Source organism: Nerophis ophidion, linkage group LG05 (assembly GCF_033978795.1).
Source record: "Nerophis ophidion isolate RoL-2023_Sa linkage group LG05, RoL_Noph_v1.0, whole genome shotgun sequence".
In the NCBI taxonomy this organism is placed as follows: Eukaryota; Metazoa; Chordata; class Actinopteri; order Syngnathiformes; family Syngnathidae; genus Nerophis; species Nerophis ophidion.
The window spans coordinates 51,058,590-51,079,777 of record NC_084615.1 but is presented as its reverse complement, the minus strand read 5'-3'; the positions used below and the strand labels follow the sequence as shown (position 1 = coordinate 51,079,777).

Here is a 21,188-nt window from a genome sequence, read left to right as displayed (position 1 = left end):
TCCAGAGAATAGTGCTCGATACCGTGGTAGAGGGCAATATGTAGGTGTGGGAAAAATCACAAGACTACTTCATCTCGACAGAAAATCTCCTGATGATTGAGGGAACCCCTCATGAAACAGTTCTGTCGATATGAAGTAGTCTTGTGATTTTTCCCACACCTACATACATACATACATATATATATATATACACATATATATACATACATATATATATATATATATATATATATATATATATATATATATATATATATATATATATATACAGTACATATATACATACCCTGTATCCATGAATTAGGAAATTGTGTTTTAGATGTAAATGTATACGGAATACAATGATTTGCAAATAATTTTCAACCCATATTCAGTTGAATATGCTACAAAGACAACATATTTGATGTTCAAAATGAGAAGCTTTTTTTTTTGCATATAATCATTAACTTTAGAATTTGATGCCAGCAACACGTGACAAAGAAGTTGGGAAAGGTGGAAATAAATACTGATAAAGTTGAGGAATGCTCATTAAACTCTTATTTGGAACACCCCACAGGTGTGCAGGCTAATTGGGAACAGGTGGGTGCCATGATTGGGTATAATAACAACTTCCCCAAAAATGCTCAGTCTTTCACAAGAAAGGATGGGGCGAGGTACACTCCTTTGTCCACAACTGCGTGAGCAAATAGTCAAACCGTTTAATAACATCGTTTCTCAAAGTGCAATTGCAAGAAATTTAGGGATTTCAACATCTACGGTCCATATTATCATCAAAAGGTTCAGAGAATCTGGAGAAATCATTCCACGTAAGCGGCATGACCGGAAACCAACATTGAATGACCGTGACCTTCGATCCGTCAGACGGCACTGTATCAAAAACTGACATCAATCTCTAAAGGATATCACTACATGGGCTCAGGAACACTTCAGAAAACCACTGTCACTAAATCCAGTTCGTCGCTACATTTGTAAGTGCAAGTTAAAGCTCTACTATGCAAAGCGAAAGCCATTTATCAACAACATCCAGAAACGCCGCCGGCTTTTCTGGGCCTGAGATCACATAAAATGGACTGATGCAAAGTGGAAAAGTGTTCTGTTTTCTGACGAGTCTACATTTCAAATTGTTTTTGGAAATATTCGACATTGTGTCATCCGGGCCAAAGGGGAAGCAAACCATCCAGACTGTTATCGACGCAAAGTTCTAAAGCCAGTATCTTTGTTGGTATGGGGGTGCATTAGTGTGCAAGGCATGGGTAACTTACACATCTGTGAAGGCACCATTAATGCTGAAAGGTACATACAGGTTTTGGAACAACATATGGAAGCTGCCTCTTATTTCAGCAAGACAATGCCAAGCCACATTCAGCATGTGTTACAACAGCGTTGCTTCGTAAAAAAAGAGTGCTAGTACTTTCCTGGCCTGCCTGCAGTCCAGACCTGTGTCCCTTTGAAAATGTGTGGCGCATTATGAAGCGTAAAATACGACAGAGGAGACCCCGGACTGTTGAACGACTGAAGCTCTACATAAAACAAGAAGGGGAGAGAATTCCACTTTCAAAGCTTCAACAATTAGTTTCCTCAGTTCCCAAACGTTTATTGAGTGTTGTTAAAAGAAAAAGTGATGAAAAACAGTGGTGTACATGCACTTTCCCAACTACTTTGACACGTGTTGCAGCCAAGAAATTCAAAGTTATTTATTATTTGCAAAAAAAAAATAGTTTATGAGTTTCAACATCAAATATATTGTCTTTGTAGTGCATTCAATTGAATACGGGTTGAAAAGGATTTGCAAATCATTGTATTTAGTTTATATCTAAATCTAACACAATTTCCCAACTCATATGGAAACGGGGTTTGTACATTCATATACACATACATATATACATATATATATATATATATATACAGTGGGGCTAAAAAGTATTCAGTTAGCCACCGATTGTGCAAGTTCTCCCACTTAAAATGATGACAGAGGTCTGTCATTTTCATCATAGATACACTTCAACTGTGAGAGACAGAATGTGAAAAAAAAAATCCAGGAATTCACATTGTAGGAATTTTAAAGAATTATTTGTAAATTATGGTGGAAAATAAGTAGTTGGTCACTTCAAACAAGGAAGATCTCTGGCTCTCACAGACCTGTAACTTCTTCTTTAAGAAGCTCTTCTGTCCTCCACTCGTTACCTGTATTAATGGAACCTGTTTGAAGTCGTTATCTGTATAAAATACACCTGTCCACAGCCTCAAACAGTCAGACTCCAAACTCCACTATGGCCAAGACCAAAGAGCTGTCAAAGGACACCAGGAAAATAATTGTAGACCTGCACCAGACTTGGGAGAGTGAATCTACAATAGGCAAGCAGCTTGGTGTGAAAACATCAACTGTGGGAGCAATTATCAGAAAATGGAAGACATACAAGACCACTGATAATCTCCCTCGATCTGGGGCTCCACGCAAGATGTGATCCCGTGGGGTCAAAATTATCATGAGAACGGTGAGCAAAAATCCCAGAACCACACGGGGGGACCTGGTGAATGACCTGCAGAGAGCTGGGACCAAAGTAACAAAGGTTACCATCAGTAACGCACTACGCCGACAGGGAATCAAATCCTGCAGTGCCAGACATGTCCCCCTGCTTAAGCCAGTGCATGTCCAGGCCCATCTGAAGTTTGCCAGAGAGCACATGTATGATACAGCAGAGGATTGGGAGAATGTCATGTGGTCAGATGAAACCAAAATAGAACTTATTGGTATAAACTCAACTTGTCGTGTTTGGAGGAGTTGCCTCCCAAGAACACTACACCTACTGTGAAGCATGGGGGTGGAAACATCATGCTTTGGGGCTGTTTTTCTGCTAAGGGGACAGGACGACTGATCCATGTTAAGGAAAGAATGAATGGGGCAATGTATTGTGAGATTTTGAGCCAAAACCTCCTTCCATCAGTGAGAGATTTGAAGATGAAACGTGGCTGGGTCTTCCAGCATGACAATGATCCAAAACACACCGCCAGGGCAACAAAGGAGTGGCTCCAAAAGAAGCATTTGAAAGTCCTGGAGTGGCCTAGCCAGTCTCCAGACCTCAACCCCATAGAAAATCTGTGGAGGGAGTTGAAAGTCTGTTCTCGAGAAGATCTGCATAGAGGAATGGGCCAAAATATCAAGTACTGTGTGTACAAACCTGGTAAAGACCTATAGTAATCGTTTGACCTCTTTTATTGCCAACAAAGGTTATATTACAAAGTATTGAGTTTAATTTTTGTTATTCACCAAATAATTATTTTCCACCATAATTTGCAAATAAATTATTTAAAATTCCTACAACGTGAATTCCTGGAGCTGAAAGTCTGTGTTACTCAGCGACAAACCAGAAACCTGACTGGTCTAGAGAAGATCTGTGTGGAGGAGTGGGTGAAAATCCCTCCTGCAGTCTGTGCAAACCTGGTGAAGAACTACAGGAAACGTTTGACCTCCGTAACTGCAAACAAAGGCTACTCTACCAAATATTAATGTTGGTGTTCAAGTACTTATTTTCAGCTTTATCACACAAATAAATTGTTAAAACATCATATATTGTGATTTCTGGATTTTTCTTTTTAGGTTATCTCTCATACAGTAGACATGCACCTACCATGAAAATTTCAGACCCCTCCATGATTTCTAAATGGGAGAACTTGCAAAATAGCAGGGTGTTCAAATAATCATTTTCTTCACTATATTATATACATATATATATATATATACACATATATATATATATATACACATATATATATATACACATATATATATATATATACACATATATATATATATATATATATATATATATATATATATACACATATATATATATATATACACATATATATATATATATATACACATATATATATATATATATATATATATATATATATATATATATATATATATATATATATATATATATATATATATATATATATATATATATATACACATATATATATATATATATATATATATATATATATATATATATACACATATATATATATATATATATATATATATATATATATATATATATATATATATATATATATATATATATATATATACACATATATATATATATATATATATATATATATATATATATATATATATATATATATATATATATATATATATATATATATATATATATATATATATATATATATATATATATATATATATATATATATATTAGGGCTGCGAATCTTTGGGTGTCCTACGATTCCATTCAATATTGATTCTTGGGGTCACGATTCGATTATATATCGATTTTTTTCGATTCAACGTGATTCTCGATTCAAAAACGATATTTTTTCGATTTAAAACGATTCTGTATTCATTCAATACATAGGATTTCAGCAGGATCTACCCCAGTCTGCTGACATGCAAGCAGAGTAGTAGATTTTTTTTTAAAAGCTTTTAGAATTGTAAAGGACAATGTTTTATCAAATGATTGCAATGTAAATTAGTTTTAACTATTAAACGAACCAAAAATATGACTTATTTTATCTTTGTGAAAATATAGGACACAGTGTGTTGTCAAGCTTATGAGATGCGATGCAAGTGTAAACCACTGTAAAACTATTGTTCTTTTTTTTCTTTTTTTTGTAAATGTGTAATGATAATGTCAATGAAAGATTTTTAATCACTGCTATGCTGAAATTATAACTAATATTGATACTGTTGTTGGTAATATCCATTTATGTTTCACTACTTGTGGTTTGCGCTGTGTCGTGTTTGTGTCTCCTCAATTGCAGTTTTGAGTGTTGCTGGGTCAGGTTTGGTTTTGGAATTGGATTGCATTTTTATGGTATTGCTGTGTATTGTTTTGTTGGATTGATTAAAAAAAATATATAAAAAAATAAAATTAAAAAATATGATTTTTTTTTTTAATCGATTTTTTAAAAATGTGAATCGATTCTGAATCGCACAACGTGAGAATCGCAATTCAAATTTGAATCAATTTTTTCCCACACCCCTAATATATATATATATATATATATATATATATATATATATAAAAATAAAGTTTATGAGTTTGAACATCAAATATCTTGTCTTTGAATATGGGTTGAAAAGGATTTGCATATCATTGTATTCCGTTTATGTTTACATCTAACACAATTTTCCAACTCATATGGAAACGGGGTTTGTATACTCATAAACTTTTTTTTTTTTTTTGCAAATAATAGTTAACTTAGAATTTCATGGCTGCAACACGTGCCAAAGTAGTTGGGAAAGGGCATGTTCAACACTATGTTACATCACATTTTCTTTTAACAACACTCAATAAACGTTTGGGAACTGAGGAAACTAATTGTTGAAGGTTAGAAAGTGTAATTCTTTCCCATTCTTGTTTTATGTAGAGCTTTAGTCGTTCAACAGTCCGGGGTCTCCGCTGTCGTATTTTACGCTTCATAATGCGCCACAAATTTCTGATGGGAGACATGTCTGGACTGCAGGCGGGCCAGGAAAGTAGCCGCACTCTTTTACTACGAAGCCACGCATTTGTAACACATGGCTTGGCATTGTCTTGCTGAATTAAGAAGGGACGTCCATGATAACGTTGCTTTGATGACAATATATGTTGCTCCAAAACCTGTATGTACCTTTCAGAATTAATGGTGCCTTCATAGATGTGTAAGTTACCCATGCCATCACAGATGCTGGCTTTTGAACTTTGCGCCTATAACAATCCGGATGGTTATTATTATTACACTTTACATCAGTCCATCTTAGATGCGCTTGGGCCCAGCGAAGCCCGGCGGCATTCCTTGGTGTTGTTGATAAATGGCTTTCGCTTTGCATAGTAGTTTTAACTTGCACTTACAGATGTAGAGACCAACTGTAGTTACTGACAGTGGTTTTATGAAGTGTTCCTGAGCCCATGTGGTGATATCCTTTACACACGGATGTCGGTTTTTGGTGCAGTACCGCCTGAGGGATCAAAGGTCCGTAATATCATCGCTTACGTGCAGTAATTTCTCCAGATTCTCTGAACCTTTTGATGATTTTACAGACCGTAGATGGTAAAATCCCTAAATTCCTTGCAATAGCTCGTTGAAAAATGTTGTTCTAAAACTGTTCGACAATTTGCTTACAAATTGGTGACCCTCGCCCCATCCTTGTTTGTGAATTACTTAGCATTTCATGGAAGCTGTTTTTATACCCAATCAAGGCACCCACCTGTTCCCAATTAGCCTGCACACCTGTGGGATGTTCCAAATAAGTGTTTGATGAGTATTTCTTAACTTTATCAGTATTTATTGCCACCTTTCCCAGCTTCTTTGTCACGTGTTGATGGCATTAAATTCTAAAGTTAATGATTATTTGCACACAAAAAAAACGTTTATCAGTTTTAACTTCAAATATGTTGTCTTTGTAGCATATTCAATTGAATATGTGTTGAAAATGGTTTGCAAATCATTGTATTTATATGGAAACGGGGTATGCACACACACACACACACACACACACACACACACACACACACACACACACACACACATACAGGACTGTCTCAGAAAATTAGAATATTGTGATTAAGTCCTTTATTTTCTGTAATGAAACTAAAAACAAGGAAATGTCATACATTCTGGATGCACTACACATCAACTGAAATATTACAAGTCTTTTATTATTTTAATATTGCTGATTATGGCATATAGCTTAAGAAAACTCAAAAATCCTATCTCAAAAAATTTGAATATTTTCTCAGACCAAGTTAAAAAAAAGGATTTATAACAGCAAAAGAAAATCAAACATTTGAAAATGTCAATTATTGCACTAAGCACTTGGTTAGGAATGCTTTCGCATGGATTACTGCATCAATGCAGCGTGGCATGGAGGCAATCGGCCTGTGGCATTGCTGGGTTGTTATGGATGCCCAGGATGCTTCACTAGCGGCCTTTAGCTCATTTGCACTATTGGGTCTGGTGTCTTTCACCTTCTTCTTCACAATACCCCACAAATTCTCTATAGGGTTCAGGTCAGGGGAGTTGGCAGGCCAATCGCGGACAGTAATGCCATGGTCAATACACCCGTTACTGGTGGTTTTGGCACTTTGGGCAGGTGCCAGATCATGCTGGAAAATGAAATCATCATCTCCATAGAGATTTTCAACAGATACAGCTACAATAGCCATATTCCCATGGTCAAGCCACTCCTGAACTCAAGACAATGCAAGAAGCGTCTGACTGACGGACAGTTGCAGAGAGGTCCAGAGTCCTGTTTTTAGACGAAAGCAAATTTTGTATTACATTTGGAAGTCAAGGCGCTATAGTCTGGAGGAAGGCTGGAGAGGAGCAAAATCCAAGTTGCTTAAAATCCAGTGTGTTCCCACAGTCAGCAATGGTTTGGGGAGCCATGTCAGCTGCTGGTTTTGGTCCACTGTCTTTCACCAAGTCCAGAGTCAATGCAGCTGTGTACCAAGAGCACTCCATGCTTCCATCTGTTGTAAAGCTCTATGGAGATGATGATTTAATTTTCCAGCATGATCTGGCCCCTGCTCTAAGTGCCAAAACCATCAGTAACTGGTGTATTGACCATGGCATTACTGTCCGCGATTGGCTTGCCAACTCCCCTGACCTGAACCCTATAGAGAATTTGTGGGGTATTGTGAAGAAGAAGCTGAAAGACACCAGACCCAATAGTGCAAATGAGCTAAAGGCCGGTAGTGAAGCATCCTGGGCATCCATAACACCTCAGCAATGCCACAGTAATCCATGCGAAAAGATTCCTAACCAAGTGCTTAGTGCATTCATTGAAATTTTTAAATGTTTGATTTTGTTTTGCTGTTATAAATCTTTTTTTTTTTTTTACTTGGTCTGAGGAAATATTCTAATTTTTGGAGATAGGATTTTTGAGATTTCTTAAGCTGTATGCCATAGTCAGCAATATTAAAATAATAAAAGGCTTGCAATATTTCAGGACTTTATCACAATATTCAAATTTTCTGAGACAGTCCTGTATATACACACACACACGTGTGTGTATATATGTGTATATATATATGTATATATATATACACATATATATATATATATATATACTGTATACACGCACACGCACGCACACAAACACACACACTCTTAGTACTGTACTATATTTGTTCATCCTGTGGTCACATATGGGACGCGACGCGAATCACATGGTTGTCTTACATCAGCACCTTAAGTAGTAAAATCAGCTGTTCACCTGTAGGGTTTTTCCTCTGTGATAAAAAAAGGGATAACCGGGAAGTGCTTTAGCTGTCGCCTTGTTTTATTATATATTACTGTCTTTGCATAAGTCAATGTTTAGTTTTTTTCCCCCAATAAACTAACACAAAGTCCGTAATTTGGAGCAATGTTCACAGACTCTCGTGTTTGCCTTTTTAGTTCCGGTCGCAGGCAATGAAGGCCATGGACTCGTGGTTAAAGGCCTACTGAAACCCACTACTACCAACCACGCAGTCTGATAGTTTATACTTCAATGATGAAATATTAACATTGCAACACATGCCAATACGGGCGGTTTAGTTTACTAAATTACAATTTTAAATTTCCCACGGAGTTTCCTTTTGAAAACGTCGCGGAATGATGACGCGTGATTGTGACGTTATTGGTTGGAGGAGACATTTTAGCCCAGCACCACACACAGCTAAAAGTAGTCTCTTTTCATCGCATAATTACACAATCTTTTGGACATCAGTGTTGCTGAATCTTTTGCAATTTGTTCAATTAATAATGGAGAAGTCAAAGTAAAAAGGTGGAGGTGGGAAGCTTTTAGACTTTAGCCACACAAACACACGGTGTTTCCTTGTTTAAATTTCCCGGAGGTGAAGCTTTACTATGGATCAAAGCGGTCAAGCGAACATGGATCCCGACTACATGGTGACCGTCAGTTTTCGGTGAGAAAATTGTGGAAATAAGTAGCCTCTTACCGGAGATCAGCGGAGCTTCTGTTGTGCTGCAGCTGCCGTGAGTTCCCTCAGAGAGGGGCGTCAACACACCCGTGGACCCACCCTTCCGACTATCAGGTACTTTTTAACTCACGAAAACACTAGCAACACAATAGAAAGATAAGGGATTTCCCAGAATTATCCTAGTAAATGTGTCTAAAAACATCTGAATCGCTCCCAATGCAATCGCCTTTTTCTTTTTTTTACTTTATTCTAGTCCGTCACTCTAACTTTCCTCATCCACGAATCTTTCATCCTCGCTCAAACTAATGGAGAAATTGTCGCTTTCTCTGTCCGAATAGCTCTTGCTGCTGGAGGCTCACATTATAAACAATGTGAGGAGCCCTCACACCGGTGACGTCACGCGCACATCGTCTGCTACTTCCGGTAAAGGCAAAGCTTTTTTATTAGCAACCAAAAGTTGCAAACTTTATTATTGATGTTCTCTACTAAATCCTTTCAGCAAAAATATGGCAATATCGCAAAATGATCAAGCATGACACATAGAATGGACATGCTATCCCCGTTTAAATAAGAAAATCTCATTTCAGTAGGCCTTTAAGGAATGAGTTGTTTTATGTTGGATGCTAGAAAATGTCAGATGCATTGCAACAATAAGCCAAATTCATTGTTGCAGCTCAATGATTTTTGAGCATGTCATGAAATGCGCGTTTGCGAAACGAGCAGGTGCAGTGGGCGGCTGTGCTTGGGAGGTCGGGCCGCAGTGTTGATAGCTGCGAGAAGAGAGGCTTAAAGAAAGAGAAGCAGAGCTGTGCGTGCAGGTTCAGGTGTTAAAATGCTTGCCTGATTGTAGGTACGCTGGTCACTTTTTGGGTGGTGTTGTCACTGATATCATATTTATTTATTTATTTTCTAATTATTTTCGGGATTGACTAGTAGGGTCTTAAAGGTCGACTTGTAGATCACCATCAACAGGTTGGCGACCCGGCGATTCTTACAGAAGTGCTTACTTATGTTTCTCTTCTTCCTCGCTGTCTCCAGACTGACAGAAGCTTCCATTGCGCTTGAAACCACCATCAGGACGAGCCTCGGATCTTTCCAGAGCTTTGTGTCCATACAAGAGAGAACAGTCCATCAGAGAAGCTACTTCTTTCCCAAACATACACTGTCATTCATTTCATTAATGTTAATTGAACAATTCATTATACATATATACAAACATGTCATACAAAAAGCCTTCTTTCCTTCATAAACTTAGTTGGTAAACCTGTACCAGGTTAGAATTTTACTAAAAGTTCAAAAGCACAGGTCAAATAGTCAAAAACCTGTAACACAGTGACATAATAGAGACACACAATTGATAGAAGCAGAAAATGTAAATACCAGTGATGTATAATAATAATAGTAAAATCAATGTTTGCAACAAGCATTTGTTTTACTTGAGTGTTAAAAATAGGCATACGTTTTCACTTCAGATATAATACCAAATATTATAGAACCTTATTTATTAGCCAATACTGGTATTGATCCGATACAATAGTAGAACTCGTACATACTTTCAGCATTTTGTAGTGTGAAATGCTAAATATTTATTTTTTCATCAGGTGTAATTAGTCAAAGAGAGAAAAATGGTAGGTATGAAAAACACAAGCATATTGATTTAATTACCGTCTGGAATGGATTTATACGGTCTTTAAATTGAAATGAAGTGTACGTATGGGCGATATTGCCTAAAATCTATATTGCGATGAACAGTGCAGCATCCTGCGATAACCTGATATATCACAATATATTATTTGGTAAATACATGATGATATTGTTTTTAAAACGGGTTAAAAAGGCTTTTAATTTGGCTGCTAGTGTCATCGATAACAAAATTTTGTAATTTTTTTTTACATTATTTTGTCCTACTATTAATAATCTACGACCTGGGCAGGGTGTACACCGCCTTTTGCCCGTGTGCAGCTAAGATAGAATCCAGCACCCACCGTGACCCCGAAAATGACAAGCAGAAGGAAATGGATGGATGGATTATTAATCTATTTGCTATTTTACTTTTAATAGCTGGTTACCTTCTGTTGTAACATCCCTTTATCTACACTTAAGTTTAAAACCTAATAAACACTGCTCCCCTCGCTTCCCAGGGTGTGATCAAGGGGATGGGTCAAATGCAGAGGACACATTTCACCACACCTAATGTGTGTGTGACAATCATTGGTACTTTAACTTTAACTTTAACACTTATTATTCTGTTGTTTGATACTTTACATTAGTTTTGGGCAGTATTTCAAATTTGGGCATCGATCGATACCAAGTAATTACAGGTGTAGCATTGGTCATATCATTACGGATACTAATACATACATTTTAAAGATTATTGAAGCTGAGATAGGCGCCAGCGGCCCCCGCGACCCCACAAGGGAATAAGCGGTAGAAAATGGATGGATGGATGAATGATTACATTTTTGGTCACAATTATAATCAGACAAACCCAGGATGGCGGTTTAACAATGTGTATCAAATATTTAAATGATTCCCTACTATTGGCTCTCATTTAAATCCTTTGGGTTTTGCCCTTAAAGTGCCCCTGTGTCCAGGGACTTATTTCAGGAGTGAATAAAACATAACAATATAGACAAAAAATGTTTTAATAAGAAAAAAATATCAATCCAACCACTGTAGTAACAACCACATAATAAAAATATACTTGTTATCGTTACTGTGGATATTTCTATCGATCTGCCCACCTTTGTTTACGTTCAAGAACTCTAGCTTGCGTTTAGCTTATCCTCCTACAATGTGTAGTTTAGCATGTGTAGCTAATCCTTGTCCTCCAGGGATGATACTTGTAAGAAACAGTGTTTTGGCTGCCATGGAGGTGAGGATTGTAGACTTACAACTGGCTTTGCACTGTGTAGGGACATTTAGCTTGTTTTTTGATGATATAGGATCGCGAGGTATGTGAATCAATATTACATCAAGACACCCCTAGTTAAAAACCTAGAGCTCTGTCAATGTTTTAATTTCAGGTGTCAACATGTTCCAACCGTTACTGAGATGAATGACTGACTGAATGCTGTTCTGCATTTTGTTATTCAATTATTGCTTGTTGGACCCATGTTCTAATTGAACTATTTTGCTTGTTTAACAATGGGAGCAAGTTTGTTCACACTTAAAAATTCCTTTCAATAATTAAAAGCCTACAAAATGGTCTAAACCTAATGGATTATATTTGGTAATATTTGTTATATGTTTATGTTTTTGATGCATTAATTTCAGTAACCTTACATGTTTTGCGTGAACCCAAACAGTTATACAATATGATCTCTGTGGAATAAACTACAATCAAGTCGCTCTTCAATCCACAACTGCACTTTATTCCTTTCAAAACAGTTGAAAAATTTGTTGGTCTCAGGTGAACTATGATGAGGAAGTTTGCTGTATACAGTATATGTAATGTATATTTTTACTGCTGTGATAATTGTAAAAAAGTCTTATGACTTTACAAGACTTTTTTCTGCACGTTTTTTTATTTACACTGTCTGTTCATTGTTATTTGTATGTGCGTAAATAAATAATAATAACATGGCAGGTATTTATTATCGAATCAAGCAATATAAGTTTAAATTGGATTTGAAAGTTTTGCACAGCTTCTTCTCTTAAAATGTCATTCTAGGAGCCAGGTATGATGTTCGGCCCACTCCCTCTAAACTCAAACAATGGTACAGAGAAGGCCCAACATGCCACCTCTGTTGTAACTTATGGGTTATATAGTTCATGTGTGATGGTCATTCCATAATTTGCATGCTAGATTTATTGCTGATAAATTTATCTGTTATTATTTACAGCTAAAAGGAGTTAAAAGTGAATTGATTTGATTCATACATGTATTTGATATTGATTATTTGAGAAACGCTGACACTGGATTGATTTGTTTTCTATTTTATAGCCTAACAAAGGGTTAACTAAAATACTACCTGTTCCACAATGCATTGGGGCAAACCGGATGTAATGAAAGGAGCGGGAGCAGGTGCATTGTGGTTGATGAGACTGAGCGTTACGAGCCTTCGGGTGATGAATGAATGACAGATAACAAGATATAAGGATTGTTTTGTACAGTTTGTATCCCCACATTTTTCTTATATAAAGTACAACTTTATTTACACATTTCGACATCCTGTCCAATACTTTGATCGCAGTTAATCTACATTTTTTGTTGCCGAAAAACCCGAGAAAAGATGAGCGAGGGAGACGCTAAAACCGCTGCTCAGATGACAGAAGAGGAACGTAGGACCGAAATGGAAAGAATGAGAAGAAAACGGGGTGCAATCAGAGGTACTTTTGAACCAGATAGACGGAGAAATGACCAAGCCAGATCCGGACATCGATAATTTGAGCACTTTATTGGACATGTTGTTGGCGAAAGAGTACACGCTATTTAAGTTGGATAATGGAATTGAACAGCTCACGGCGTTGGATGACTTGGAGCACGAGATCGAAAATACGGAGGACTACAAACAACGTGTCATCTCGTATAAGAGCCGCGCGCAGTGCATGTTGAGGAAAAAAAAGAGGATGAAAACCAGCAGCAACAAGCATTAACGCAGCAGAGGGTGAGCGACGCTAATTCTGCTAACTCATTAGCATACAGACAGTCTGTGAAGCTACCGAAATTGATGATCGATAAATACACTGGCGATGTCAGTAGATGGCAGGAGTTTTAGAGCCAATATGAGACTGCTATTCACACGAATGATGCATTGTGCAAACGTGAGAAGTTTACCTACCTGAAAACGTATCTCACAGGAACAGCTGCAAAGGCTGTAGCTGGACTAATGCTTACAGATGCTAATTATGACAGTGCTATCACGTTATTGAAAAGCAGATTTGGAAGGAAAGATCTGGTGATCAGTGCTCACATGTCAAGGCTGCTGAATCTAACTCCTGTGAAGAAATCCTCCGATGTGTATGCATTAAGGCAGCTATATGATGAATGTGAAATTCAGATTAGGAGCTTGGAGTCACTGGGTGTAGTGTCAGACACTTATGGAAGTCTACAATGCCCAATTTTAATGAAGATGATTCCAGATGATATAGCTCTTGAATATAGCCGTCAGAGGGGAAATGATGATGAATGGAAGGTTGATGAAATTGTCAAATTCCTACAGAAGGAGGTTCAGAGCAGAGAAAGAGCACTGCAAATGACAACGTCATACACCCAGAAAGAACACAAACCAGAAAGTAAGCCATGGAAGCAGTTATGCTCATCCAATGGTACAAAAATGAACAGACCCAGCACACAATCTGCTGCCGCACTGCACACAGCTAGCCAGAAGATACACAACTGTATAGTCTGTGACAGTGCAGAACACAAATCTGAGTATTGCCCTACTAACAGCATTCTACAACGCAAAGAAAAGATCAAGAAAATGGGAAGATTTTTTGTGTGTCTGGGACAGAAACACACTGCAAAAACATGCAAAGTGAAGGATGCATCATGTGAAAAATGTGGAAGGAGGCATCACATTGCTGTGTGCACTGGTGAGAAAAGTGAGGTGCAGTCCCCCAGGAAAAGGCCGTTGTTTCCTCAGTCATTCCTCACTCAGCGAAGATTAAACAAGATGGACAGAACACTGTGCTGCTACAAACCGCTAAGGCATGAAAAATGGCTCGCTGTTTACTCGATGGAGGGAGTCAGAGAAGCTTCATCCATGAAAACCTTGTGAAGAGCCTTAACTTACCAGTAATAAGACAAGAGACACTCACTCTTCACACGTTTGGCTCCTCTGTCCCCACAACGTCACAACGCAACACGGTGAAAGTCATATTGGAGAATGTCTGGGACAACCAGCAAAGAATTGAAATTGAGGCTTTAGAAACACCTCAGGTGTGCTCAGCTGTGATGAAAGTTCCCGGTGACCAGATTCAACATGAGCTCAAGAAAAAAAGGACTCCAACTAGCAGACTTCCCAGATAATGATCCTGAACTATCTGTCCTAATAGGAGCAGACTACTATTGGCAAATTGTCTCAGGAAGAGTGGAGCGCCTGACAGAGACATTAGTTGCACTGGAGAGTACATTTGGATGGTCTGTGCAGGGACCAGTGTGCATGTCAAGTGTCTCTGAAGCAACCTGCATGTTCATTCCACTTGAAGAGGACACACTTGTCTCCAAACAACTAAGTGCATTTTGGGAAATTGAGTCTCTGGGCGTCACAAGTGAAAACACACAGAACCCAGTAGAAGAAGAGGCTCTGCAGATGTTTGAGAGAACAACAACATTCAAAGATGGACGATATCACGTGGAGTTGCCATGGAAATCAGACAAAACAGCGCTCCAAGACAACTACAGAGTTGCTAAAAAACGATTTGAAGGTCTGAAGAAAAGACTGAAGAAGGATGTTACATTCTACAGCAGATACAATGAAGTAGTGGAGGACTATTTACAGTAGAACATTGCAGAGGATGTGCCAAAGGACAACGCAAGTACAGACAACGTGAAATACTACTTACCTCACCACGCAGTACTCAGAGAAGACAAAGTGACCACAAAGCTGAGAGTGGTGTTTGATGCGTCATCTCATGAAGATGGCAGTCCATCCCTCAATGACTGTCTGCTCACAGGACCAAACCTGAATCCAGATCTCCTCAGTGTCCTCATTAAATTCAGAAAAAATGAAATTGCTTTTATGTCAGACATAAAAAAGGCTTTCTTGCAGATCTTCATAGTGGAGAAAGACAGAGATGCAGTGAGATTTCTGTGGCTCACAGGCCCACCAAGCGGACAAGAGGATGGAGAGCTGCGTGTGCTGCGAATGACCAGAGTGGTGTTTGGGGCCACCCCAAGTCCATTCCTACTCACAGCTACAATCAGAAAACACCTAAAACAATATGAAACAAAACAACCACAGGTTGTAGAGACACTAAGAGAGTCACTTTATGTCGATGATTTCATTGCAAGCGCACACAGTGTTGAAGAGGCCTACCATGTGACAGCAACTGCAACTCAAATGCTGTCAACCGCAGGCATGGACCTCTGCAAATGGATGACCAACTCTCATGAGCTGTTGAAAAAATGGGAGGAGGGCACAACCTACCACACACTGGCATCGGAGACACACGGAGCTGTGCTCAAGGTGTTGGGCCTAGTGTGGAGACCAAAAACAGATGACTTCACCGTTGACCTCAGACCACTGTTAAGCATCTTAAAGGAAAAGAAGAACACAAAGAGAAGTGTTCTGCAGTCAGCTGCACGCATCTATGACCCACTAGGATTCTTGACACCTTTCACAATCAGAATCAAGTGCATGTTTCAAGAAATGTGGGAGAGAGGACTCTCCTGGGACGTAGAGCTACCACCTGACCTGACTCAAGAATGGCAACAGTGGTGTTCAGAACTGCCCCAGCTACACCAGCTCGCCATACCAAGGTGGTATCGAACAGACATGCAGCCAGCAAATAAACATGCCCTAACACTACATGTGTTCTGCGATGCAAGTGAAAGAGCTTATAGTACTGTAGCCTACCGACAAGGTGAATCGCCAGATGGAGAACCTACAATGAGCCTAGTCGCTTCCAAATCCAGGGTGGCTCCTCTCAAGAAAATGACACTGCCACGCCTGGAGCTCATGGGAGCTGTGATTGGAGCAAGACTGGCCAACAACTTGATAACGACTCTAAAGCTGGAACCAAATCAGATAAAAATGTGGACAGACTCTATGATTACACTGCATTGGATTTTCAGCTCAGCTCAGAAGTGGAAACAGTTTGTTGCAAACAGTGACCGAGATCCAGTGTGAAGGGCTGATACAGAACCACCTATGGTGGAACGGGCCCACCGTTCTGACGTCAACTGATCAGTCAGAGGAGACTGAAAATGACGATGTTCCAGACAAGGTGAATGCAGAACTAAGGTCCAGCCAACAGATCACTGTGCAGCTTGCTTCAAATTACACAGACCCCACTGAACCAGTGTTAAAACTGGATGGATACAGCAAGCTGAAAAGAGTCCTCAGAGTGACAGCCTGGATAAAGAGATTCATAGCCAATGCTCAAACAAAAACAAAGAAAAAATGAGGACTAACTGCTGACTAGTTATTTGAAGCAGAAAAGTACTGGATCAAGACAACACAACAACAGAGTTTCAGCCAGGAGATCAAACAACTGAAGGTGAAAAAGGGCCTAAACAATGACTGCAAGATTAAAGAACTCAAACCTTTCCTGGATGAACACGAGCTGCTCAGTGTGGGAGGAAGGCTGCAGCAGTCCGATTTCACATACAGAGAGCAGCACCCATGGATTATGCCCAATAAACACAGATATTCAGAACTGCTCATACAGAGCTGTCATGAAAAAGTGATGCACTCAGGAGTGAGAGACACTCTCGTTCAAGTGAGGGAGAGATACTGGATCCTGCGTGCCAGGCAGCTAGTGAAGAGAACTGTGGCCAGCTGCACCGTTTGCAAAAGATTCAAGGCAAAAGCCGGACGGCAGATCACTGCGCCCTTGCCCAAAGACAGAATAACTGAATCTCCACCATTCGAAGTCACAGGTGTGGATTTTGCAGGACCACTTTATGTGAAAGCAGCTGATTCTGGTAAGAAGTCATACATTGCACTATTCACTTGTGCTGTTACCAGAGCAGTACACCTGGAACTGGTCTCATATCAGTCAACAGAGACATTCCTGTTAGCGCTGAAAAGATTCATCTCCAGAAGAGGATTATGCAAAATAATCTACTCAGACAATCCCAAAACATTCAAGAGAGCTGATCAAGACCTGAAGGAGCTGTGGAAAGCTATCAAAGAACCGCAGCTGTTAGAGTTCCTCTCAGAAAAAGGCATCACCTGGAAGTTCATTGCAGAGCGAGCAGCCTGGTGGGGTGGATTCTGGGAGAGGCTCATCCGGTCAGTAAACAAGCCTGAAGAAAGTTCTAGGAAGAGCTTCACTCAACTTTGAAGAGATGTGCACAGTACTGACAGAAGTGGAGGCGATCATAAACTCAAGGCCTCTGACATTTGTGCACAATGAAGTGGATGAACCACAGCCGCTGACCCCAGCCCACTTTCTGGTGGGAAAACGGCTGACCTCTCTGCCACCAAAGCCCTTCCCTGCTAACATTCAGCACCCAACTGCAAACAAGGCAGCAATCACTCGAAGATGGAAGTACAGACAGAGACTCACAACCAGCTTCTGGAACACTTGGCGTAAGGATTACCTACTGGACTTGAAGTCAGCACACCGTTGTGACACACCGACACCCACCCCACTGCAAGTGGGTGATGTTGTACTCATTGGAGAGGATGACACTCCTAGACAAACCTGGAAACTGGGAAGAATCACAGAACTGTTTACCGGCAGAGATGGACTTGTCAGATCGTGCATCGTCCGCACTCCCTCAGGGACTTTGCTAAGAAGACCTATTCAGTTACTGTACTGTCTTGAGATTTAGATGAATGTAGTTCATGGAGGGAGGATGTTGTAACTTATGGGTTATATAGTTCATGTGTGATGGTCATTCCATAATTTGCATGCTAGATTTATTGCTAATAAATTGATCTGTTATTATTTACAGCTAAAAGGAGTTAAAAGTGAATTGATTTGATTTATACATGTATTTGATATTGATTATTTGAGAAACGTTGACACTGGATTGATTTGTTTTCTATTTTATAGCCTAACAAAGGGTTAACTAAAATACTACATGTTCCACAATGCATTGCGGAAAACCGGATGTAATGAAAGGAGCGGGAGCAGGTGCATTGTGGTTGATGAGACTGAGCGTTACGAGCCTTCGGGTGATGAATGAATGACAGATAACAAGATATAAGGATTGTTTTGTACCGTTTGTATCCCCACATTTTTCTTATATAAAGTAGAACTTTATTTACACATTTCGACGTCCTGTCCAATACTTTGATCGTAGTTAAACTACAACCTCTGTTCACCTTCTACTAATCTAAAAAACATTTTGGTTGGCTGCTAGACAAGCCTGGTACAAGGCACAACCATGTCCTCCAGTGCCCTACAGCTACTATGGAGACCAGACGGACAAAGATAAATGCCTTCCAACACTCAATCTAGCATCTGCAATGGGTTCATCAGAGAATGTGCAACACCATCTTAAGTTTAGACAAAAGCAAATATTGAAAGCATGTCTCTGGAGGCTGGCAGATCAAAACCAAACATTCTGTTTTCCATCTGGAATTACCACAACAACCTGTTTGGTCCTCTTAATGTCACACTATTTATGTCATACACTGGAAAGATGCAAGTACACCGAGCTGGCAGCAAATGCAGAGGAACGCGGGTGGAAAGTCAAGGTTTTCCCACTGAAAGTCGGCTGCACACACTTGGTGGGCAAGTTTACCATCAGCCTACTTAAAGAGACTGTGCAAACGTATATGTTGGGTGCATATATTGTTATGCAAACGTGTATATTAGATGCATGTATATTTGTGTAAAAATGTATATTTGTAAACACATTATCATATATCAAAAGCTTGTAAAGTAACAGCACTATACCATGGGATGTAATTACATGAATTCAAGTTATTAACGCAACATAAAATTGATTAAAAATGAATAAATCGGCAGAGAGGACACCTGATTAAAATAACATGAGTTTATTAGTTTTGTTTTCATTATGCAATTATTAATGTATTTAATTGTTTAGTAGTATTACTCTGTTTATATGTATTATTTGTACTGTTATTTGATCAGTATTATATTTAAATAACATAAAATCTCAAAGGAACAACTTTTTATACATTTTTGGTTTTAAAATCAATCAATGTATAGCAATTGTGAAACTGTGCTCAGTATTTTGACTATAATCGTACAGTCAAATTCTATAATCGTTGCATACCTATTTGATGCGTGTATATATACACACGTATATGTATGTGTGTGTGTATATATATATATATATATATATATATATATATATATATATATATATATATATATATATATATATATATATATATATATATATATATATATACATACACATAAACATATACATTTGATGCATAATGTATGCACACATCGTTATGATTGTCAGCAAACTAAAAGAAGAGCTTCACCTAGTATTAAAACACAAGTAATAGAGGATCTAAAACAACACCTCAAAATGTTAATTGGTCTACCTGATTTCCAACCTGCTTACACTCTGTTACTTGATTAGGTACATGTCATTTCATTGACATTGTTGTTAAATATCACACAAGTACATGTCTATGTGCATATGTGTATATAAACACACACACAGGTGTATATATGTATGACATAAAGAATGAGCATTAATGAATGATTTATTGAGTGAAAAATATAGTTTCCAAACTTTTTACAGTGTTTTTTCTAATCATTATTATAAATTGTACATTACCTTGTGCTAGCATGTTTCGTACTAATTGCTGGGCTGGTAGAAATAGTAAAGCATTTAGGATAAAATGTTTGCGTGAAAAGATGTTTTAAAAGTGCAGTTGCGAGCAAGGCCTCTTTAGCTGCAATCTTGGTTCAGCTAGCATACAGCAAAATGCCAGCCAGTCAGCGCGACCTGTTCTAGCTAACACTTGTGAGCTTACTTTGGTCTCAGGTCCACCGGACCGGACCGGACCATGTTTATGGTCCCCTCAATCCCTAAAGCACAAGGACCAGGAAAAGACCCGTTGCTGTCACAGCGAGCAGGCGGCCAACATTCGCCAGTAAGACGCTTTATCAGGCAGACAAGCCGGGCTAAGGTTAGCCCCTCAGCTGCAGCTATATTTTGGACAAATTCTGGTCCTTTTGTCTCTGGCAAGTGGGACTTTGCCGACAAATTGTGGGTCGTTCGACACCGCAGAGTCTGGGCTTACCGTCCAAGAAATGTCCTCTATTGTGGGCCATGTTTATTCCATGTTCGTCCTCAGATGATAGTGTTCCTCCTCTTCAGCAGGTTAGATCCGTTAACAAAATTACAACTATAACCCTTTACATGCGGAAGTCAAGCGTGCCGTCTTCACAATAAAAGTGTTTTTGTATTTTCAATATTGTAATTATCCATTTAACAAACCGCCGGTCGTCTTTATGGATGCATTGTGTGATTCAAAGTGTTTTGAATTAGTAGCGCTGTAAATTGGACTTACTTGAGGAATCGACCATAAAACCTTGATTTTAATGTCCCTGTACACTACATCCGGGAAGGATTCGCATCGCTTGACTTAATTCCCATCCAACACATTGCATTAACTTATCTTAAAATAT

General features: G+C 38.7%; 1 protein-coding gene across 2 annotated transcripts in view; it reads right to left on the bottom strand.

Annotated features, from left to right (window-relative positions):
- Window positions 1–20,954, bottom strand: part of senp6a (SUMO specific peptidase 6a) — a 37,752-nt gene extending 16,798 nt beyond the window's left edge. For both annotated transcript variants that reach the window (XM_061901407.1, XM_061901408.1), the window contains exons 1-2: window positions 20,801–20,954; window positions 9,953–10,046 (exon numbers count right to left, since the gene is read on the bottom strand). In XM_061901407.1, the coding sequence (XP_061757391.1) occupies window positions 9,953–10,046; window positions 20,801–20,831 (125 nt within the window). In that variant the 5' untranslated portion in view covers window positions 20,832–20,954. The remainder of the gene's footprint in view (window positions 1–9,952; window positions 10,047–20,800) is intronic.
- Between the last annotated feature and the right edge of the window lie 234 nt (window positions 20,955–21,188).